Genomic DNA, 24924 nt, shown 5'->3' on the forward strand with positions numbered 1-24924 from the left:
AAAGCAAAATCAAACGAGGTCTTCTTTTGTTCACTTTTAACAACGTTTTACAACTATTAGAATTTTTTTATTAACTCTAAATTGAATAATTACATTTAAGTTTTATTTCAAACTTTAATGAAAAGAAAAAAAGAACTCAAATTTATTGAAAATTCAATTAGCTTTATTAGATTTTTAAGTTATAGATTTCTAACAAAATTCTGCGCGTGTGGGCGTTCACAAGAGAGCCTCAAGCCACTGGACCACAGTACCTTATTGTGTCAAGGGTGTCCAAATTATTACATTTAACCATTTTGAACAATATTTTACTTATGTGTACATTATAATTTTTTTGACGAAGAGCGTCCAATTGACAACATTTACTTATGTGTACATTATAAATTTTCACTAAAGGGCGTTCAATTGGACACCCTTAAGTCACTGTAGCTCTGCCCCTGATTATAGCATGTCTTATCATGAACTATCTAAGAGTAACTAAAAAATTATTCTTTTTCATAATTTTTTTTATCATGACCAAAATGAATATCATGTGTTACAACATGAATTTTTCATTGATCTTCTATGTGTGATACGCCAAAAATATTAGGCGGATTCAAAAATATTTATATAATATATATATTAATGAGATAAGTATCAAAAATACATCTAAATGACTTTTAAGTTTCATACCTAAATATTAGGTGTGTGAGTTTCATACATAAACTATCACTTAATAGTTTGAGAAACACACCCTCAGTGGTGTGTATAATACTCTCTCTTTTTTATTTGAAAAAAGGGCTAACCCATCGGTGGCCCCCTAAATTTGGCACGATTTTTCACTTAGACACCTTAACTAGGCTTCGTTCATTTTAGACACCTCATGTCATGTCCAACTGTGTCATTTTGACACTTTTTCGACAATCTACCAAATTTGTAAGGTGTGTGTAACACACTCGTTGATGACGTGTCAAAGTGACGAATTAAATAAAGACACGTGGCATATATATAAAAAAAATATTAAATGATGAATCTTGAGTAGGAAAAAAACTACCAATGACTCATTGACATGTGGCATTTCTTTAACTAATTAATTTTAAATAAAAAACACTTTTAATAAAAAGAAAATTATACCCACACCACCCCCAAATTGTCTTCTCTACTACCCACCCCCACCCCTCTCTCTCACTCAGATTTTCTTCTCCACCCACCACCACCCCCGACCCTCCCCACCCAAATGTGTCAAAAGAAGTAAGTTTTTTTTATTTTGGACTTTTTCAGTGATTATGATGTGAGAAGGCAGACAACTGGATTGGAACGCTAAAATTGTTTGTTCTGAATGTAGGATTTGATAATTGAAAATATGATTTCTTGCCATTTCTGAGTGTTTTTTTCTTCTTGAAATTTATGTTGATTTTCTCAAATTATTTTGAGGAGGAAGAAGAACAACAAAATAAGTGAAAGTATTTAAGCTTAAAATTTATGGGCGCTAGAATTCACTTTTTGTTTGTGACATTGTCAAATTTATTTCACCATGGAAAGAGTTTAAGCTTGGAAAATGGTAGCCAAAAAATAGGGGAAGAAGAAGTAAAAAAAAATTAAAATTTGGTAAAATGAGGCTCTCACGCGCATCTAGTGAGTGTATCACACTTGCTATGCCATCTCAACAGAAAGTGTCAAATTGACACAGTTGGGCGTGACATGAGGTGTCTAAAATGAACAAAGTCTAGTTAAGGTGTCTAAGTGAAAAATCGTGCCAAATTTAGGGGGCCACCGATGGGTTAGCCCTTGAAAAAAATCTTGACACATGACATTCCACATAGATAAAATATTTCACCTTGACAAAAATTAAATATTAAAATATTAATATTAATAATAAATTAAAGATTAAAGTATTAGATCCCCAGAAAAAAATTATATTTTAAAAAAATAAAATTTCAATTATTCCCCACTCCACCACTCCCTCCCCTCCGAAAATCTCTTGTCCTTTTATTATTTTTAATTTTATTCTATAAAATATTTTTAAAAAATTCATACTTCACCCTCTGATAATATTTGTTTTTAAAAAAAAATTACTCCACCCTATTTAACCCTTAGCTCCTAATTTATTTATTTTGTTACATTTTTCTGTTAAATATGTGCATATATTTTTAGGATTTATTTTTCTACTTGTGTAAAAAATATAATATAAATAAATGAATAAATAAATTTGCGGCGGCAAGTAATAAATACTTTCTTAAAAAGATTTATTTATATCTAACACAAAACGAAAAAAAAAAATGAAAGCAAAGGGTTAGATGGAGTGAGATTATTTTATTTTTTTAAAAAAATAAAATAATATCTAAATTATTATTTGAAGGGGAGGGGAGGGGGGTATGGGTGAAGTAAAAAGATATTGAATACTTTTATAAAAGAAGCTTAAACGGAAAAAAAAAAAAAAAAAAAAAAAAATAAAAAATGGGGGGGGGAAAATGGAGCGGGTAGGGTGAGAGGAAGTGATGGGGTGGAGTAAGAAAAATATTTTACATTTTATTTTATAAAAAAAATTAATTTGGGATAATAATTTTTTAGTCTTTAATTTTAACTAATACTAGTAATTTTATTTAATTTTTGTCAAGGTAGAATGTTTTGTTCATATGGAGTGTGTTGTGTCTATTTTTTAAAATAAAAAAAAAATGTATACACACACCATGAAGAGAATGTAATAAAGAGAGTGGTGTGTTTCTCAAACTAATAAGTGATAGTTTAGATATGAAACTCACACTCTCAATAATTTAGATATGAAAACTAAAAAAAAAAAAAAAAAATTTGACACTTGTCTCTATATTAATACAATGTATAAAGATGTGTCTATAACAAAATGACACTACTTGATGAAAATAATCTAGTGACGTGTTGGTTCATTGTCTGCTTTTGGTGTTTTAGGTTGGGGATTCAAACCTTATCCTAACTTTATTTTTGCGAAATATAACATACTCTAATGCTTTAAAATGTGGTTAGGTAGACATACTCATGCTTAAAAATGTGATTAAGTAGTATTGAATTTAAGACTTCTTCTAGCTTAAAATTAATTTAAATTAATAAGTCAACGATGTAACTTACTTATAAGTACGACAATTAAAATTTTAACTTTCCTTCTATAAAATATCAATACTATTTACTACAAATTCTGCATATGTCACTGAGTATGTCGACACTAGAGTATAGAATTTTCATGAGGGTGTTCTATTTTAATTTTGATTTTCTCATTTAACTAACACCCAATATATGTTTATATTCGGTAACTTTTAGGCAAACATATACTCTTTTTCGCTTTTTCTCTGCTTTTGCGTTGAGATACACACCACATGAAAAATTAATCAGTTTTAAATTTTACTTTTGTCATATATGACTTAGAGCAGTCATACATTAAAAAAAATTAAAAATTGTGGGATTAGCTTTTTAGAATTGTCGGTATTTTAGGTTCGATTATTCGGTTATGTCAATAATTAAAAATTTAATTAAAACTATAGTTGCAATTTGAAAATATACATATATACAAGGAGAAGTAATAATATTAAATCTCTTAAATTTACTATATAATATAAATCACAAGTAAACATACGCATAATACTTAGATGTCCAAACTAAAAGATAAACTAAATCATAATGAAAGATAATAACTAAAACGGGACTAACATGTAAATAAAACAATCCAATTTTTTCATTTTTTAATTTTTATTTTCTTAAATCCGAAATTAAACCCAAAATCCAATAAAGTATGTTATTAATTCAAAATCAAATAAAAAATCAATCCAAATTAAAATTTGATTCGATTTTCTACACTTAAAAGTAAAATCCAAATTTAAAAACCAATACAGTGTGGACATTAATGAATTACATAAGAATGAGGAGAGATTACGTACGTATTATTCACTTTGTACCTCAAAATATGCTCAAATATTATATTGAAAAAGTTATGATATTAGTAGCAATAGAATCTTATCTTTTTAAGTGGCAACACGTCAAGTCCATGCCATAAATTGTCACCAAATAAAAAACAATGGACAGAGTGAACTCTAATTCTGTAATTCATATAGTTTCATATAAATTTATAAATTATATAATTGGGAACAAGTTGTCTTGGCGGTTACCTTGAATAAAAATAATATTATAATAATGAGATAACAAATCTTAAGATATTAAATTAATAAAAGTACATTCAGATTTGTTAAAAATTCGATTTATAACGCACTCTATTATCTTTAAAATGAAATGTACGTTGACTAAAATCCATATTACTAGGGAAATTGCTGTCCAACCTGTCATTTTGTAAAACATCAATGATGAAAATATTTTATTTTTCTATAACCATTTTTCACATTCATGTGGATGGGCGGTTTGACACTCACAAATCACAATGTCCAAGGAAAAAGATTTTTTATAGGTTAAGAAAAGGGGAAACAGGATAAAAAAAATACTCATAAACTATTAAAAATGGAGCAAATATATCTTTTGTTAAATTCTGGTATTAAAAATAGGAAATTTTTTATAATAAGATAATTATGTGTTATGTATTTACTATACACAGATATAATTCTAAAAATTACATTACATAAATATATTAAAGTTTTAAAGCAAATATTTCCCCTCTTAATGGAGTGTAAGAGCAAGTTATAGCATATGATCAGTATTTGTAGTGTTGATAATAAAATATTTGTATGATTTGATATTTTAATGTTTTCTTATGCAAAGATAGGAAAGGAGATTTTTTAGGAATTAATTGAATATTGTTCATATTTAGCCTACTCAAATAAGGAAGAAATATAACTAGTTAAATCATTTATAGGAAAAATATTATATCTAAAGTATTTCTCCTTTACTCATTAATTATATAAAGCATATAATATTAGATTAAGAATCTCTTTGATGTTGTTGTTGGGAGGCCAGAAACACTTATTTTAAGAAAAAACATTTTTGTTGAAAAATTAAGTGTTTGGCAAGTTAGTAAAAGTGCTTTTAAATGAAAACAAAAGTAGTTTTCCTTTTGTTGGGAAGAAGCTAAAAATTTCTGCTTTTCAAAAAAAACAAAATAAAAAACAAAAAAATTATTTTTCTCAAGACTAAAATAACTTTTTCATATATACATATTTACCAATATATTTTCTTATTAATTAATTAACATATTTCATAAGTTTGGTTAAATTTCTTTTAAGATTTTTTTTTTATATATATAATAAATTTTATAACGTTTATATATTATTATATATTTTTTTACGTATTAATTTGTAGAATTAGATAAAAGGTAACAACAATATTTTTACAAGATTTGGAAAAAAAAATAACAATTAAAGATTTCAGCCTCCCAAAAAAGGTATAATATTGATTGAAAATTTAACATGTAGATTTTAATTTTTAAAAAATAAAAATTTAATTAATTTTTTTATAATATATATTTAAAATAGTTTCTCTCTATAAAATAATGTTAATATTAGAAGTACATTAATAGTTATCATTTTTTTTGTAATTCATCTATTAAAAGCACATTTTTTTAAAAAAAATTGTCAAACGCAATTTGCTTATAAAAGCATTTTTCCAATGAATTAGCCAAACACAAATTATTAGTTTTCAAACTTTTCTAAAGAGTCATTTTAAGCAAGTGTTTCTAAAAATAAGTTGTATTTAGCAGTAATGTCAAACAAGCTCTAAATAAGTTAAAGAATAGTTGTAGATTATGAATTTTTAAACTTATTTGCTAATATTTATGTAATCTTTCCAATTATATAATAATTATAAATATAATAAACAGTCCAATTTTGTTGGGCTAATCCATTGAATTAAGTTACAGATCGATGATAATCCATTTTTGTAAGTTGAAGTGCCTTTTTTATCCTAAATTAAAGATGTCATTAATGTGACACACCAAATTAAGTAAAAAAACTAATAAAATCATATGCCACATATCAAAATAACAACATTATGTTTAGTCAAATCAAGAACCACTAAAAAATATGCCACGTGTACAAATGACATGTTAGGTCAATTTTAATATCATTAGTCAAAAAAAGTTTGTCCTTATCCCAACTCTTCCAACTATAAATAGATGTCTCATACTCATGATATGTTCAGCAGATCTAAACTATATTGAAACATGAAGACTATGAAGGCAATGATTATAGTTATTTTCTTCCTTGTTCTTTTTGTATGCTCTAACATTGGTGACTCTTCATTTGAAGATACAAAAGTGAAGGGGCATTTTCATGTTGTTAATGGAGATCATAAAATTGCCAAATCTCCTCTTGGGATGATGCAAAATAGAAGAGTGTTTCCCCGTCTTTGTAATTGGTGGTGCTTTCCTATATGTCAATGTTGAATAAATTTATTAGACATGGTGGTTGACTGGAAAAGAAGAGAGATGCTTATGTGTTCATGAACATCTTTTATGGCTAAATAAATACCTTTTGCATCTCCAATTCTTCTTCTTTTTGTCATACTTTCGACGATTGTTTTGTTTATCTAATCTTGATTTTAAATTACAGATATGTAAAATGTACCAAAATATCATTTGTCCTTTAATCTTGTGATCTTAAACATGTGTGAAATAATAAAATTTAAAAAAAATGAGACATTTTTTCTAAACACACACACATATATATATATAAGTATTTATAATGTATCTTGTAACCTCTATCGCAATTTATATCTATTAATATATGCACTTAAAATTTTATTTTAATAATAAAATACATAAACGCTAACAAAAATTAATAGTTCACAGATAGATTCACGTTTTGGTATAAAAAATATTTCAAATCTTTTCTTTTTTTTTGGTTAGAGTATGTCATTAAGATCATTCACTCTTATATTGACATAAATATTGACAACATTAACTTTCATACATTGTGATTTATCCCCTAATTAATATCTATATGAGACATTTTCATTTTTAGTCTATCATGAAAAAAAAATAAAAATTATTGACAAATATTTAACGACATTATCAATATTTTATCTATATTGCATTTCACTTTAGCGAAAAATCCAACTCTCTTATTTAAAAGTTTATTTAGAATAGTCAAGTCTCTAATTAATATCCTTGCAAGCTGAAATCAGCTCCAAACCAAAATAAATTTAAAACCACATTGAATTCGTATTTGACCCGCATTCAATCCGTTTTTATCAATTTAATTGCAGGTTGAAAATAATTAACACATAGTTACTTATATTTTAAAAATGGGCCAGTTAAATATGAGCGAATTAAAAGAGTTTTTAGCTAAAATCATCTCTGAAGTATAACCTAAACCTAAAGCACATCCTTGTGTTATATAACTGAACAAAAAACATCCTTGCACTATTCAAAAAGTTGCAAGATTCATCCTTCTGTCTATTTTTTTTAAGAAACTCACGCCACCAACAAAAAATATGTCAACTCGAATGAATATATGTACACATGATTAAGCTAGTCAAGTTGGGTGATTTTTTTAATTTTTAGAAATTGAGGGTTTAAATCATATTCAGACAAAATATATTCAAATTCTAAATATTCTTTGTAAAAATACAACTCCAACTTCAAAAATTTCAAATAAAGTAATTATTATTTAATTTTCACAACAAAACGCCTACATAATTTCACTAAATTTCCAGTATTTTTATATATTGTATAAAATGTGAATTGCATTGTATATACGTACTATATATATTTTTTATTAAAGAGAATCTCTAAATAGTTGCACATAATATTTTTAAAATGATTTTTTTTGCATAGTCTTTCTAACCATCGGAACCTACTATATAAATATTTCAAAAACTTATGTATTGTTGCAAGACAATTTACTTGATGATGCAAAAAAAATATAAACTAACAACACACAAAATTTAAATTATGAGAATAAAATATTAATTTTCTATTCATATCCTTATTCTTTTTAGGTAACATTGATCTTCTCGTCGTGGCTAAGACATGACCAAATTAAAAAATATATATTTTTATTAGTTCAATCAGTTTCTTAACAAAAATGGATTGAAGGATGATTCTTGTTATTTTTTGGATAGTATAAGGATGTTTTTTGCCCACTTAGATAATATAAGGATGTACATTAGATTTAAGTCATAGTTGAGGGATGATTTTAGCCAAAAACTCGAATTAAAATGTAAGGGTTAAACAAATATGGATTGAAATTATCATCACTTGCCGTAATTATTATTAGGGAAGCGATATAAATACTACTCCCTCCGTCCCTATTTACTTGTCCATTTTGACAAATCAAGAAAGGACAAAAAAAATTTCCTATTATACCCTCATTTAAACTTCTTGAAAATTTAAACTTCCCCCAACATTGATTAGTTATCTTGAATAAATTTATTTTGGAATCATAATTAATAAGGGCAAAATTGTAACTTCACTATGCTAATCATTGTTGCCTTAATATGTGTGTCATTTTCTAAAGTGGACAACTAAATAGGGACGGAGGGAGTACTAGTAAACGAGTAAAATATTTCATAATATACGATCATTAATTAAATTACATAATCTACAAATATAAATGATTTAACATCATAAATCAAGAAATATTGCTATCGAAAAAATGCTAAAAATAAGGAGTTTCTTATATCAGTGATAACGAAATTAAATACCTATCAAAACATAATACTTTTCTAAAAAATATAAACATACTCAACTAGCATTCTAATTCATAAACAATTGGTCGTTGAATCAAAGAAGTCAAAATAAAATTCCTATGTTAGAAAAATCAAATATATCCCTAAATTGATTATTTTTAAAACAAAAAAAATTATTTTTTTTACTTTCGTGAGACGAAATGTTATATCTAAAACATTTATGCAATAATAAAAATACATATAAACCACTAGAAAATGACTAAAATGGTCCTTGATATATATATATAGAGGTTGAATTATTTTGGTCCTTCATATATATGATCTTATCGAAATAGTCCTTAATGTATATAAAAATATATTCATTTTAGTCCTTAACCCTAAAACTAAGGTTGGGCACCGGACCGGATTGTACCGGTACCGGTCCGGTAGTCTTCGGGACGGAATGGGACACCGTGAACCGGTACTCGGAACGGAACGATATCACCATTTGATACCGGTACCGGTTTATCCCGGTTTATTCCTGTTCCGTTTCTGGTTTCGATTAATTATTTTTTATTAATTAATTTATATTTTATAATTTATATATAGGCATATTTTCAAAAAAAAAAAAAAAAATGGATTGGATTGATATTTTTTTAATTTGTTTTATTGTTTTATCCTTATTTTTATTTAATTTTTTAAAATTACAAACTTAAGTTATTTAAATTACAAGTTATAAGTATAACTTATAACATATTAATAAGTAACAACTTATAAACTTCAAAAGATTCAAAATTTCAAATCTTGAAAACTTAAGCTCAAAAATTTTAAAATAAAAAAACTTTATTAAACTTAAACTTGCAAATTTAATAAGTAAAAATTAAAAAAAATATCTTTAAAATAAACTTAAGTAAAATTACATTATAAATTTCAAAACTCAAATTTCAAAACAATTAATTTAAACTTAGAAAAATAAATAAACATTCATATTTTTGTAATTCAAAAAATCAAAATAACTAAAAAAAAATTATTATTTTTTGAAATAGCTATATGTATCATCCCGTTTATCCCATCCCGTTTCATTCCGATCCGTTCCGGTCCAGTTCCATCCCGATATATAGTGGGACAAGACGGAACCTAGTATCCATCCCGATAATTACAATCCGGTTCATCCCGGTACCGATCAACCCAACCTGTCCGATGGTTTCGATCCGGTCCGGTGCCCAGCCTTACCTAAAACTAATCATAAAAGTAAAAAATGTTGTTAAATTTAACAGTGGGGCCCTCGGTATTGACACCTAGCATACCTCTTCTTCTTCAATCTTCTCTCTTTCGCCATTAGAGATCATTCTCCATCTTTAATCCACCCACCTGCCATATTCTTACAAGAAAAGTTACACACATTAAACTCATTTTTTATCTCCATCTACCTCTACAAAACAATTCCAGTAGCTTACATTTTCATACATACAAAAAATAAAAATAAAAATGAGACCACCGACACAAATACAAACTAAAATAAATTTACTAAAATACTTAATTAATTCCTCTTAGAAGACTGCCATAAATTAACTTTTTCAAGCTTTAATTATATACTCTTATTGAAACTCTATATGGAAAGGATATAGCTTTGTTGTTTCCCACTTTTTGAAATTAATAATTTTTTCATGGTTTTTTTTTTAATTCCACTGTTCATATAAAGGTAAAAATTGAACGGAACAGAGGTAAAATTAAAAAATTTAAAATATTTTTTAGAAATTTAAAGAGATTTTAATTTGTTAGTCAAAGAGAATTGTGATAATGGAAAAAAAAAAAAAGAATTGGCTTCTTTCTTCTTTGTCCAGTGAAGAAGAATTGGGTAAAGAGAGAAGATTTTGGGGAGAAGGGTTTGTCAGGTATTAATCTAACTGTACTTTAATTTTTACTTTCATAGTTAGTTTTAGGATTAAGAACTAAAATGATAGAGTAATTTTTTTATATACATCAAAAATTATTTTGATAAGATCAAAATTATTCAAACCCTATACATTAAGGATCATATATACGAGATATATATTAACTTTAACTGACAAAATTAACGAGTATATCATACCGGCAGAGGTTATCAATCAATTGGTTCGGGCCTTATTATGCTTTTGGTTATGGGCTGATGTCGACCCTTCGTATAGTGTACTACTTGTACTCCTAATAAACTGCCAATCATGTACTACTACTTCATAAAAAAGAATTCATATCTTTTATAAGTATTAAAAAAAAAAAATTAATTATATTTAAATAATATAGTTTTACATCAAAAGGGATTCATTACCCTATCAGACTCTGTCTTGGACAACAATCAAAACAAATTAAGCTCACAAATTTTAAAAGTAATTAGTTTTTTTTCCACGGGTGTTCGGTACACATATTGAAGTCCGATTAAATTTAGATTCACGTCGAAAAGTCTCATATTGAGGATAAAGTGCTCCTTAACAAAGACGACTCCGTATCCGGAGACTCAAGCCCGAAACCTTTTGATTAAAGATGAAAAATTACTAATCACTCCACCACAACTCTAATAGAATTAAAATTGTCACCTAAATCAACTTTTAAAAATAACTTTATACAAATTATAACTATACTGAATGTTTTATTATGTCACAGAATTTACATGTTCATATAAAACGGGAAAAATATTTTGTCCTATTATCAACGAAGGAACTCCTTATCTATATATACACATTAAACTTAATTAGTATGTTCACATAGTGAAACACCCTTTACTAAATTTTGTCACTAACTTTACTTCAGGTGCAGATTGAGTAGTGGTATTATAATCAACGTTTTCCCATCTCCGGCGAGTCACCGGCCTCGGTAGGTTTTCCGGCACGATGGTTTCTAACGAGTTCACGTTCCACGGTGGACACGATCTTTTCTCACTCCATTTTTGTATTGATTTTCCGGCGACATATTGTATTTGCATGTCTCCGGCGATCGCAATCGTACTTTCTTGATTACCTAAAATTGAGCTGTCAAATTCTAATCCAATAATTACAACACATGCCATCCCTAATACACATTGATTTTTCCATGATTTTTCTTTTCGTTGCCTGCGGAAGAAAATCAAAATAATAATTTAAATAGATAAAAAAAGATAGAATATTATTTTCGCATGTATCGAATATAATATCTGTCAATCAACTTATGGCCGAATTTTGATCCCATAGAAAAAATGTCAATAAAAATAAAATGAACATTTTAAAGAGATTGTAAATATAAATATTTTTCTTCTAATATATATATAATGTCGTATAAAATGAAACAGATGAATAGATTTGAATATGATGGACACACAAACATCCAAAAATGAAAAGCAAAGTATGATTAAAAAAAAATGTATATAGTACTAGTAGACTCACCAAGAAACTTGAGAAGGTGGAGGAATTGAGTTATTATTATGATTATAATTAGAAGTAGGAGGAGGTTGTGGGGAGAGATTGAGGCATAGCTTTGTTGAAATAGCCATCTTCTATACTTTAGATTTTTTTCTCAAAACAAATGAAGAGGAAAACAAAGAGTAGTAGTACAATTGCTATAGGTACTATAATTTTGTTTTTCCTTTTTGTTAATAATAGTGGTACTATATCTTCAATAGTTAGATAGATATTTATAATTTTGTACTTCGTTTATTGTTGAATGAGGCTTGGTGGTTGGTGGAGTCATTGGTCAGTTTACGCTAACTCACAAGGTGCCTAATTTCCCTTCTTCTCTTGACACGTGGGGTAGGACCCTTTTGGTTTGTTTCAATCATCAATTTGAGATACTAATTTATTAGTTTCATTGTTTCCATAAACATCCCTTGAGGTTACTCTAATTAAACAAATGGAGTACTACTTTTCGAAATTTTAAATTATGGTACTTCATTATTTAGAAACAATAAATAAAAGAGTAAGTTCACTATAGTCATTTTTCAAATTATTGAATTTATTATATTCAAGTGATGATATAGTTATCCATTTCTCATTAAGAAGTGTGTCAAATCAATACACGTAAAAATGGACGGGGAGAGTAACACCTAAGTGATAGAACAAGTTCGTCATGGGGATCATAAATTATATTGCATAAAAGACACAATTTCTTAAAGTTCATAACCAAATATCAATAACTGAATGACTTAAATTAACTATTTAAAACTCGGGAATAGTTTTGTAGTTAAAGAAATATTGATAAGATTTGTGCAATTAGTCCAAATATTCTTGCGTGTCAGCTTGTAATTCTTCTTTCCAGACCTTTTGCGTGTCTGATTTCAAAGTTCAAATTTCAAAGTTGAAACCAACAAAAATATGAAAGCTACACTTTTTTATAATCTTCCCATACCAATTGCTTGCACGCATTACACAAGACACCTAAAACTTTGAGGGATTGAATAGTACTCAATCATTTTTATAAAATTTCATCTGGAAAATTATTATTTCTTCAGTCCCAATCTATTTTGCAGAACTGAACTTTTGAGATTCAAACTTTGATGGTATATTCAATCAAATTTTATATATTTGAAAATAATGTAAAAAAATTGTTATAAATTATAAAAATTACTTATATAAAATATTTAAAGAGTATATAGATTAAGATCAAAGAAAAACTTGATTGATTTTTAAAATTTCAAATGTTGCACATAAATTGAGACAAATAAAATACAGAGTAGTACTTACTCCTGCAATATTTATCTATCATTAGAAAGAAAAGTAAGTACCTTTCTAAAAATAGAATCTCACGTTTATTTACCGTCGTAAGCGTAGCTCCAAAAATTTGGGAGAGGAATTCGTTGCGTAAATTGTTTTTCTTCTAAGGGAACTCCAATATTAGACGATGCCTATCATTTTCATTAATTTGTTGCACTTTTTATACTATTAATTCATTGTTCGGAACAATTTTCCCTTTCACCAGCCAATATTTACTTTTATATGTATTATCGTAATATATAGGAGTATTAATTAAACTCTCCCGTCTTAATATTTAAGTTTGAATAATTTTAGAAACCTCTCTTTTATAACACTTATATTTTCCTTATGATTTACATATTGAACTTACTTTTCTTATTTTAATTTTCTTGTAACAATTCTCTTAATCTAATTTTAGTAATATACAAATTTACGTTTGGACTTATTTGCCCCTTGAAAGTAACTTAAAAACCTTGGCCAATAAACCATAGGTTCCACAAAGTCCAATGAGTATGATACATTAAGGCCTTTGAAAAATTACAAATACGTTGCTATGACCTATGGTAGATAGTATAGTCATTGGAGGATACTTATGTGACTTTCGAAGCTTTGGCTTTGATTTGGAATTGTACTTGTTCGAGAAATGATTTGGATTCTCCCACTCGACACAATGACTACATCACACTAATTTCTAAAGACATATTCATTAGTTGCGCATAAAATAAATCTCTTCTATAATGTCCAGCATACACAAGCCAACAATTTACATCATTATAACCATAATTTTGAGAGCAAATCAGTAATACCCTTCACGTGACACTATAAGAAAGAGGCTTATAAATGACTAACATTTAGTAGCAAAACACAGTGGTCTGTTTCAAAAACAAAAGTCCCTTAACGCTCCACTCCCCACGAAGGGAGTCAAGGACGGCCCAAATCATTTGAAAAAAAAAGAATAAGATACGTTAGTCATGCATCCTAATTGGTGAGCTTATGCAAAAAAAAAAGGGGAAGCCGCGATCAAACTAAAATTCTGGAAATAAGTCGAACAAGTCAAAAATCTGATACCTCAAAACATACTTGTAACTTGTAAGGACCAGATTGTGTTTTGGTCCTTAATTGTCGGACGAAGGACAATTATGGTCCCTAATATTATCAATAATTGGTCCCTAATACCCTGAATTGAGCGGACTTAAAAAATTGACTCTTGAAAACATGAAAAAATAAAATAAAAAGCATTCTCTCAAATACATAAAGCCCTAAATACGTGTGAGAGAAAATTTGATGTCCGACGGCCAGAGATAAAAAGTATTCTCTCAATTTTATACAAGTCTAAGTGTCTACTTATGTGCATCCAAAGTTAATCCAAAGTTGGAGGGCACCATGTCAGCTGACGCCAAGTTCAATGACACTTTTATGTATTATGCCTTAAATTTTAGATACTTCAAGAATGTGTTTCATTTATAGCAGTAACAAGGATGTTTTAAATTTGAGGCACAATTAAAGAGTGTTTTCGGCCAAAAACTCGCGAATTTACATCCACAAGAACATTTCCTAACTAGATTTTCACCTGAAATACAATGATGGAAGGTACAATTTGTTCACAAAGCAAGTTCATAGCTATAGTTTATTATCGAAGTGTTAGAAGTACTGACAAATAACTAAATTAAGAATATTGTTTTAGTAGAATTAGTTATCTGGAACTCAATTATATAATAAAAAATTATAACAAGGAAGACAAAACAAGCAACGAACTCTGGTTCCTACAGAGCATATTATCCGTAGCTAAACAAATCACATAATTTACACAGTTGATTTTGCTTGCTAGGCAACTAGCTGAGAAATATCGCAACGATATCAATTGACTGCAACAAGGCTATGAAATTTTATACCCCGTGTGTTAAACTTTAACTTCTGCCGCTGTGGTTTTGAATCTCCTCAGGTATAGGCACTCGTGTGTTGTGTTCTTTGAAAAACCGAACACAACAGTTGTTAAAAAAAGAAAAACAAGAAGAATAGACTCGTGTAAAAGAGTAGCTTCACGAGTTTGAATTCAGAGATGCCCGACAAGTTCAAAGATGAGTTACAAAAGAAACTCAAAACTTTTCCCATATATAACAATGTGTACAAGTTATTCTTAGATACAGCCTCTACAGGAAACAAACTTTAGTTCTTACTATTCCAAAATTGAGAATATCATAAAAAGATACTAGTATTATATTATTGTCCTAATATACACATTTCTTGACAAAGCCCTTTTACCAGAACCAACCTATCTTTTCTGGAAGTTAAATGCTTTGATTGAGTAAGCAAAAATGAAGAGAAAAAGAACTGATATTCCAACTAGAATGACTGCAACATATCCCACAAAATCGTATTTGAAATCGAAGAAACTCTCTATGAATTCTTCCACTGTTTCCTTTGTTTCCAATTTGTCTTGTAAGTCTCCAAACTGTGAGGCAATTAGTCCGTATAATGTCCATGAAATCGGGCAAATGTAATAGTACCATCTCCACCACACTGGCATTCTCTGTCATAAACCAAAAAAAAGGAGAGAAAATTGTTAGGTTGTTCATGCTTTTGACGAAAATTTTAGCCCAAAATGTTGTGTTGAGGGTAATGCAATTTGAAGAAGAGTTAGTAGGTAACTTACTGTTTTTGGAACGATGAATCCACTGAAAAGATTCCATACTGCATAAAATGCAGATGAAACGATGGCTGCAATGCTGTGATTAGGAGTAACGGCTACTGTCATCATCCCGTACAATGTGAAGTATAACAAGGTGAAGTACATGAAGAACAGATACCAAAAGAACTTGGCAACTGTCCATTCAAATCCAATCATGGCATAGACTATAACACCATATATGATTGTCTGGATGAAAATGTATGGCAGCTCAATCATAATCTGCTTAAAAAAAAAATCATCCAATGAGCATAGCTAATGCAAGTGGTGATACAATAAAATTAACAGTCAATGTCAACATTACAGTGGTTTTGATCAAATTAAATTGATCTATACCTGTCCAAAAGCATAAGGCAGAGCTGAATACATTCCAGCAGCTCTTTCCCTGTAGAAAACTGTCCTCTCAATAGCAACGACTGGCTGCACTGAAGTAGCATTTTGTACACCAAGAAACAAGACAGAAGCATACATTGAACCTATTGCATTCAAAATATCTTGTTGCCTTCTCCTGAAATTGGGTTCAAAACCATTAGACTTGTGAATAAAAACACATCGAGAAAAATAAATCTTGAAGATGAAAAACAGTTCATGTATGTTTCTGTTACCTTTTGGAACCAAGATCCCAAAATATTGTTCCAAACATGAGAGCAATGAAGAATGTAAACAAGAGCCTGACTGCTGTGTAAGGAGGATTTCGCCAGTATGACCAGTGCTGCTTCCAGAAGCAAGCCATGGATTGGGTGAAGAAAGACTGAGAATACTTAGTTTGAAAGTAGAGGTCTTTTGAACCTGGAGCTGGCACACTTAGTTCCTTGATTAAAGCTTTGTTTCTCCTGAATATTTGCTCCATTCAGAATTCAAGAATATATATTGTAATTCTTTACATAGAATGTCACTGTGTTCAACTTGATGATACATACCTATACAATTCTGAGTTCCTGTACAATTCAGTAAAGTCGACTCCAAGAGCTGCTTCTTGTGCTACTGAAGTTATGTCCAACATCCATGTTGCTGGATTGTAACCATCTCTGATTTTCGGAACTCCATCGATTCCCTGAGGAAAATGGAAAAAGAACCATTACTTAGTGCCAACATAATAGGAATTCCAGTTTCTTTACCTAACAGTTCCCTTACCTCAAAATACTTAATAAGGTGAGAAGAATGGCGTCCTAATGGGCCGACAAATATTTCTTCGCCTCCTCGTTTCAGGAGTAGGAGCTGCAATTCATTAGTAGAATGAGAATCTTTTTCTCTAAAACAAATTATGCTAAACGGATAGATTTTTGGAAGATTAAGAGTTGCTCACCTCATCGAAAGCATCAAATATGTCAATGCTAGGCTGATGTATGGTGCATACTACTGTTCGACCTGTATCTACAGTGTTTCTAACTGTTCTCATCACTATTGCAGCTGCTCTAGCATCTAATCCAGAGGTTGGCTCATCCATGAATATTATAGAAGGATTGGCAACAAGTTCAACTGCAACTGTAAGTCGTTTTCGTTGTTCAGTTGAAAGACCATTCACGCCAGGCAATCCAACAAGTGCTTCTCTTAGAGGTTTTAGCTCTACTAGTTCCATGACCTCCTCTATGAACCTCTGCAATGATACATTTTGAATATAACATCCAATTTCAAGTTATATTAGCAATCCTAGTAGCCAAATTCCAGACTGATTTACCTTTCGGGTTTCAGTGTCAACTTCACGAGGCAGTCGAAGCCAAGCAGAATACTGCAATGACTCGTAGACTGTAACATGAGGTGAATGAATGTCAGTTTGCTCACAGTATCCAGCTATCCGAGCAAACGTTTCTTGCTGCTTTGGGTATCCTGATATACTGATGGTTCCTTCAATGTATCCACCGGTTTTCCTACCAGCTAAGACATCCATAAGAGTGGTCTTACCAGCTCCACTAACACCCATTAGAGCTGTCAAAACTCCTGGCCTAAAAGCACCACTCACCCCTTTCAAGAGTTCAAGTCGGTCCTCGATAAAACCTTGAGATTTCATTTCCTGAAGTCACAACATAGACTTAAGAATTTAACTCAGACATGTATAGGACAGTTGATTTCCATAGACTAAATCTTATATGTACCTGTGGCATGTCTACTGCATATCTGATATCATCAAAAGTAATTGAAAGGGGTTCAAAGGGAAGAATCATTCCCTTTCTCTTGTTTATATCACCCTCAGTTATGTTGCCTACTCTTGAGGACATAGACCTGGAAGATGCACTTCGCCTAACATCGTTTCCTCTTTCTGCATATTTGGCCTTGATACCATTAGTACTTAGTGGAAAATATTAAGTTAAAAGTGCAGTTCAAAGGGAAGAAATATCTACCTGAAGAGCTCTTTCCTATCGGAGATAGCTCAATAACCTCACCCTTTTTGCTTGCATTCCTCTCAGCCACAGTTTCTTCAGAAAGAACTGCCTGAGGTTTACCAAATGCTGCACCAAAATTACCCACCTTGTTGATATGTTAGGATCATCCTATAGATGGAAATGAGATTAGATTGCATAATAGTAGACGGATTCTTACGGTTGAGATAAGCTAAGGCCACTGTGAACAAGAAATTGAATAGCAAAACATATCCAAGAAGAGCTCCTACTCCAATCCAATACCATCTTGCTTCTGGAAAGATTCCACGCGATTTCAGAAATGACACTCCTAATGTATCCGTGCCCGTGGAGTTAGGAGGAACCTGTAAAACAAAATTCAAGAATAAACTCTCAAATGCTACCTTAACAGCCTGTCCTTCCAAAACAACAGAAGCTTTAGCTTACATGTGCCCAACTCTTCCCTAGAAATTCGTTCACAGCTATAGCATTCTGTGCATACATCATAGGGGAAATCCAGTAACCCCATATCAGCCATTGCTTCACATTATCTGATAGACAAATAGCTTTCTTTTAGATGAAATAAACAAAAGACAAAGAACATATAAATGAGCATTCCCCTTGTGGTTTTACAAAATATTCTGCAATTTTACCTCTTGACAGAATGAATCCACCCATTACAAGAACTATGAGTAGTGCACATGATCCAAATGTATTTGCAACAATGATATTCCTTCCAAGAGCTGCTAAGAATCGAAACAGACCCGATGCCATCTGGTTAAGACATATGAGCAGAAATAGCTGTTTGAAGAACCTGCAAATAGAAAAATAATCTTGATGAGATCTTATGAACCAAGAAGTTTCATGGTTAAAAAGATCAAATTTCTACCTTCCAACGTCTGCCTCAAATCCAATTACGTAATAAGTCATACACACCCAAATAGCAACTTCTACAAGTGTGATTGGAATCTTGAGGATCCAAGTAGGCAGAGCATATGTCCAAGCAGGAAAGAAAAGTAGATCGCGTTGTTTGTAAAAGGAAGGAAGCTTCATAATACTGAGGGCAAGCTCTGAAAACCCATTGAACATAATCATGATAACTGCATAATACAGTGCACCCAAGAATACTGCTCCATCTATCATTGTATTTCTGTGCATCTCAGTTCGTAGGAAGAGTGTCATTGTTATAGTAGCCATCAATGTTAGCTGAAAAGATAACAAAAAATAGTATGTTTTACTTCTACACTAGCATTTTGGAACTTGAAAAGTTGACTTGTTCATTTTGACTTGCTACTTACTTGTATCATCTTGAATATATAGACGAATGAGTTCCTCTTCATAAGAAGGTATTCTCTAGCTGTGCAGGCTTTTAAGAGTTCTTTCTTGCTAACACCATACCTCTTGGTGGTTAGAGCAGCAGGGTGGCTCTTGGATTTATCAAAGGGAACAGCAAGCTCATCACCAAGCTTCCTTCCAACATGAAATGATTGAAATGCTTCAGAAAATTCGCGCACTGTGATAAACTTATAAGGTTCATCACGACGTGCCCAGTATTGCTCTTGATCCTTCCTTGATGTCACCTTTTATTAACACATAGTAAATGAGCATAATTAGAAACAAGAAATTCTCCACGACTCGAAAGAGTTGAGGGAGTAATTATCAATGGGGTTTACTTCTTGTAAGAAATCAGCAACTCCTTTCCTCTGGGGGCATTTGAAGCCTAAGTACTCAAAGAACTCGAGTACATTCTCCCGGGGACCTTGGTACACAATCTGCCCATCTGATAAGAGAATAATATCATCAAACAAGTCATAAGTTTCTGGTGCAGGCTGCAGAAGTGATATTACAGCAGTTCCTTGAAGAATGTGGATTGACTGCCTAATTGAATTGACAATCTGATAGGTCGTTGAACTGTCTAAACCAGTCGATATCTCATCCATAAAAAGTGCTCTTGCTGGCCCAACCATCATCTCCCCTGTATTAAAAGTTATCAACAAGTTTAGCACGATAACTTTTTCGCTACTCTTTGTATATGTGTATGGTTTCTACAACATCCATTACTATTTTAGACCATACAAGGTGTCTGTTTAACCCAACCTGTTGTTAGCCTCTTTCTCTGCCCCCCAGAAATTCCTCGAATCATTTCGTCTCCAACAATGGTATCAGCACAAATTTCAAGTCCCAATATCTGAAAACAATACATAGAATAGAGAATTGATGCATTGTTTTCTAGTTTCTGCATTGTTGCTTCATAGTGCACAAGCCATTTACCTTGAGAGTATAATCTGTTACAACATTAGCCTCCTGTCCGTCATTCCATGCTGACTGTTAAATAAACCCCATAGTCAAACCAAGTTCTTATCATAATTTAATAAAACAAATATAACATGAATCTGAATTTTCTGTTTAATATGTCTTCACCTTCATAAAGATATCAACATCAGGATCTGGCTTAATATTTGCTTCCTTCTCTCTCCTAGACAACTCTGCCAAAATTTCTGCATATTCATAACAAACTAATTAAAAAAGGTACGCGATTCCCAAAAAAGGATTGGAAATGCAACATGTTCATTGTGATATCCCAGAATAAGGGAATCTCACTGACCATATTTGGCTCCAACTCCTTGACATCTAGCAGAAAATGCCAATGTTTCCCTGACTGTCATTTCTCCAATATGAAGATCATTTTGGCTTATATAAGCAGATGTTCTTTGTGGCACAAACTCATCCATCCCATGACCATTATATGTAACTCTCCCTGAAACCTGAAAACGAATAGATTTATCGACTACCAACACAGAACTCCTCACTAATCTGAAAACTGTATTATGTCTAATCATGTTTCTTACTTTGAGATCTTTATCAAGTTTCCCAGCCAAACCTAACAGCAACGTTGTTTTTCCCGAACTTGGTGGTCCTAAAAGCAGTGTCATTCTGCATAACAAGATTGAAATGAATGAATAAACAGGACTTTCTTGATTTGTCTAAAAATCACCCTTTTGACACAAGTGTTTTTCTCACCTTCCTGGTTTGATGATTCCACTGACATCATGAAGGATTGGTAATGGTTTCTTTCTACTTGGAAGGATATGAAGATAATTCAAGAAATCCTATACATAGAAAGTTAAAAAATGATTATAATCTATTGCATGTAATTTTACAATATGATACAGGACAAGTCCTAGTATGTATTATTATTACCTCTAAGATGTTAACTGTGAAGTTGAATATTGTTGGTAAAGCTCTACTACCAACACGAGCTTCTGCATCTACATTCAAATGCTCGAACCGGACTTCAATTGTAGGAAGATCCAAACCAACTCTGCATCATATCAAAAATCACAAGAAAAATGATATTTCAACATTGTTTGGTACGACTAAAGTCATTTTCCAATAACCAAACATCTTAAATAAATTTATACCTATCAATCCTTTTTTTGAGCTTCAACAAGAACTTCTCATTATCTTCATCAGCAATCTTGACAAGTCTCTCTAAAAGATTCCTCCTTTCCACCAAATCGAGCTTTGTTATATCAACTTCTCTATATTGTCCTTCTTCTTCACTAAGAATGCCTCTCCTTATACGAAGATACGTTGGAAGTTTCTCAAGAGCAGCCCATTTCAACGCCTCTTCATCATCGTAATCTTCTCTTGATGACCTTGAAAACACATCCATAGCACTATTTCTCCATACATTTGAACTACTCAAACGTGCACTACTCACCTTCAATATATCTCCACCACCCTCCATTAACTTTTTACATATAAGTATAATTCAAAAGAAAGAATCTTTTAGCTTAGTTCCTCCACCTTTTATGGTTTGGAGGGAGTTTTGATTCTTGAAATTATGTGTAAAGGAGATGTGATTTATATATACAAAGTAAAGAGAATAAAATAGAGTAGAGGGTCAACTTCTAGATACTATTTTAGTGATTTGACGTAAGTGTTGATGCAAACAAAATTAAAGCATTATGCTAAAGTTTGTTGTTTGACCATACTATAGTTAATAGTTAGTAGTGTGGTTCATGATCACCATCCCATTACTCAATTATTGAACCAAAATAAGGTAAAAAAAATAATTAAAAATTGAAATATGAGGTTGGAATAATACTCCCTCCGTCCATCTTTACCTATTCGAAATACTAAAAATAGTTGTCCAACTTTACTTGTTCAGTTTGGAAAATCAAGAGATCGATACTTTATCATTTTGTGTCTATTTTAACCTTGCTATTAAATACTCCCTATTCATTTTTTAACAGTTACACGACTTATAGTTAATATGGGTGATATAGTAAAATTATTCGTCTATTTAATTTTTCTTAAGGGGTGTGCCAAGTCAAACATGGATGAAGGAGTAGTAAATATTCTTCTACCCTCAACTAGAGATTTCAATATAATTACTGAAACCGAGTCAACTTTAGTAGGAATGCTCTGAGCTTTTAATGATGTAATTTGAATTAATCGAATCAATGAAAATCAGAAAAATAACATTAATAATAAAAGTTGTAGAGAATAAAATCAGCATAGGTTAGTGTAAATGATACTGGCTAGGACTAACCAATTAATTAGGCATCCTCAACAACCCATGATCATTATGTCTTACTTATTTCTTTTATTTCAAGCCTAATTTATAATTAATATACATCTAAATCTCATCCTTATAAATTGCAAAAAGATAGAAATAATCCCTGTAGTCTTAAATCCTAAGTAAAATAAAGTCTTATATGAAGTATGATGTAAGCCAGTATAAGCAATGACAAGAAACTAGAAGAAAAAAAAGAGGAAACAAAACAATTTTAAATATATATATATATATATATATAATGATGGTGTCGATCCAACTTGCACGAATACATGGAGAATTGTTACCCCATCAGTATAAGTATCGTCACCTATATATCAATGTAATGTATCCCTATTATGTTGCGGTATTGATAAAAAAACCCAGAATCATCCGAATCGAATCATGCTTACGATATGATCAATATTAATGTAAAAGTACTACGTACGAAACAAGACTGAAATTAAGAGGAGGGAGGCAAGGAAGATGAAATTGATTTTTTTTAATATTTGCATATTAAGACAGACTTTTTATTTTCCATCTTTTTGTTATTTTTTTTCTTTTTAAGTAACACCATGTTGAGGAAAATGGAAACAGGTAAGAGCTGGATATAATGGTTCTACGGATTAGTTGGGATTTGTTTTGTACTTTATTTTCAAGATCATGGTGTAAATAAATTATTTCAGTTGAAGCTAATAAAAGATTATTGTATATTTGAAATGTTAGATTTACAGCTTTTAAAATCTGTATTAAATGGATGTAACCATGTAAGGCACATGCATAGCATCTTCCTTTCTCTTTTTCTTTTTTGGTTATCAAAAATCCACCTGAAGGTCAGCAAACAAAAAATAAAATAAAATTTAATGACAGATTCTTTTCTCATAATTTTTGTTGGTGAAAATACAATAATTACAGTTAAATTAAAATAAAAAAAATAAAAAAATCATTTTAGGCTAATGTATATATATATCTTGCTTTTTAAATGAGATTCAAGCTAATATGATAGAATCTTTATCCGTCTTTTTGTTTATTAAGAAAAAATGCGTTCTTAACTCAAAAGTAACGACAAGGTCATTTTTGGATCAAGTATTCATTACAATATCATTTTTGGACCAAATTATTATTCGTTGATCTTGAACAAGCAATGTACAAATTTGAAGAAAACGTCTTTTGGTAGGATAATTCCATTCATTGAAAATTACGTCCAATAGAGTAATAACGGCATGAATTTTCTTCAAGTTTAGTATTGACATGCTCAGAAGTAATCTTTTTCTTTCTTTTACGTACTTTTAAGGATGTATTTGGTATGATGGAGACTATTCTCCGCGGAAAATGTTTTTTTTTTTTAATAAATAAGTTGTGTTTGGTATGTAAATATGAAAAAAGTATAATACATAAATACGTCCTTTTATCTAGCTTTCACTGATATTTATGTGCCCAATTTTAGATGTGCACAAATATAGACACTTAAATTTGTATAAATTATAAGTAGACACACACGTCTTACATGTCATAATACGCCTAGGACACAAATTGTCATATAGGATGTCATGTAGGACAAATAGACACATTCGTCCTACATGACATCCTATATGACAATTGGATGAGTGGGTGGATACAATATGTTATCTCCTATATTCAAGTTAGTAAATACAGAAACATAAAAGATGAAATAGTCAGACAAAAAAGAAATAATCTCAGTCCACAGATTTCACTGTGCATCCTTAAGAAATTTAATCCCCTGTAGATTAATTCATCCCAAGATAAAAGGATTAACTATTAAAGAAGTAGTGGTACCTCAAACTTCAATAATTTCAGCGAACTCAACATCAGCAAGGAGAGCATACACAGACTCAGTCGATCGACAATTTTATTTGTAAGAAAATGTATGCAGAAGAGAGAAAAAATTTCAGTGCATGAAAACTGAGAGAAGTCTCTCTATTTATAGCTAACTGCAGCAAGCGACACATCTGTTCGGACAAGAGTGTGAACACATCTGTTCAGACAAGAGTGTGAACGCATCTGTTTAGACAAGAGTGTGAACGCATCTGTTCAGACATATCTTTTCAGAACGTTTGTCTTTTGGAAAAA

The 24924-nt window shown here is 30.6% G+C and overlaps 2 protein-coding genes across 2 annotated transcripts; both read right to left on the reverse strand.

Moving 5' to 3' along the window:
• Positions 1-11251: 11251 nt before the first annotated feature.
• LOC102591109 (uncharacterized) lies at positions 11252-12174 on the reverse strand. The gene is made up of 2 exons (XM_006366014.2): positions 11949-12174; positions 11252-11639 (listed from the first exon to the last, which is right to left on the reverse strand). The coding sequence occupies exons 1-2, from the start codon at positions 12053-12055 to the stop codon at positions 11291-11293; spliced, it is 456 nt and encodes a 151-aa protein (XP_006366076.1). The 5' UTR covers positions 12056-12174; the 3' UTR covers positions 11252-11290.
• A 3348-nt stretch (positions 12175-15522) lies between these two features.
• On the reverse strand, positions 15523-22097 carry LOC102591775 (pleiotropic drug resistance protein 1-like). Its single transcript, XM_006366016.2, has 24 exons — positions 21695-22097; positions 21474-21594; positions 21294-21382; positions 21122-21206; positions 20878-21037; positions 20694-20770; positions 20544-20597; positions 20370-20460; positions 19946-20247; positions 19571-19852; positions 19162-19478; positions 18926-19086; positions 18720-18823; positions 18475-18637; positions 18276-18383; positions 18030-18193; positions 17615-17947; positions 17243-17533; positions 17071-17154; positions 16857-16990; positions 16542-16769; positions 16273-16444; positions 15904-16158; positions 15523-15780 (listed from the first exon to the last, which is right to left on the reverse strand). The coding sequence occupies exons 1-24, from the start codon at positions 22021-22023 to the stop codon at positions 15523-15525; spliced, it is 4362 nt and encodes a 1453-aa protein (XP_006366078.1). The 5' UTR covers positions 22024-22097.
• Positions 22098-24924: the final 2827 nt, after the last annotated feature.

Source organism: Solanum tuberosum, unplaced genomic scaffold, assembly GCF_000226075.1.
Source record: "Solanum tuberosum cultivar DM 1-3 516 R44 unplaced genomic scaffold, SolTub_3.0 scf00597, whole genome shotgun sequence".
NCBI lineage: Eukaryota > Viridiplantae > Streptophyta > Magnoliopsida > Solanales > Solanaceae > Solanum > Solanum tuberosum.

Excerpts from the sequence above, each read along its gene's own strand:
- LOC102591775 (XM_006366016.2), bottom strand. The coding sequence starts at position 22,023 with ATGGAGGGTGGTGGAGATATATTGAAGGTGAGTAGTGCACGTTTGAGT. Across the intron at positions 17,534-17,614 it reads TTGACACTGAAACCCGAAAG|AGGTTCATAGAGGAGGTCAT; the intron begins GTAAATCAGTCT and ends GTATCATTGCAG. Across the intron at positions 17,155-17,242 it reads TATTTGATGCTTTCGATGAG|CTCCTACTCCTGAAACGAGG; the intron begins GTGAGCAACTCT and ends AATGAATTGCAG.
- LOC102591109 (XM_006366014.2), bottom strand. The coding sequence starts at position 12,055 with ATGGCTATTTCAACAAAGCTATGCCTCAATCTCTCCCCACAACCTCCT. Across the intron at positions 11,640-11,948 it reads CCACCTTCTCAAGTTTCTTG|GCAACGAAAAGAAAAATCAT; the intron begins GTGAGTCTACTA and ends TTTCTTCCGCAG.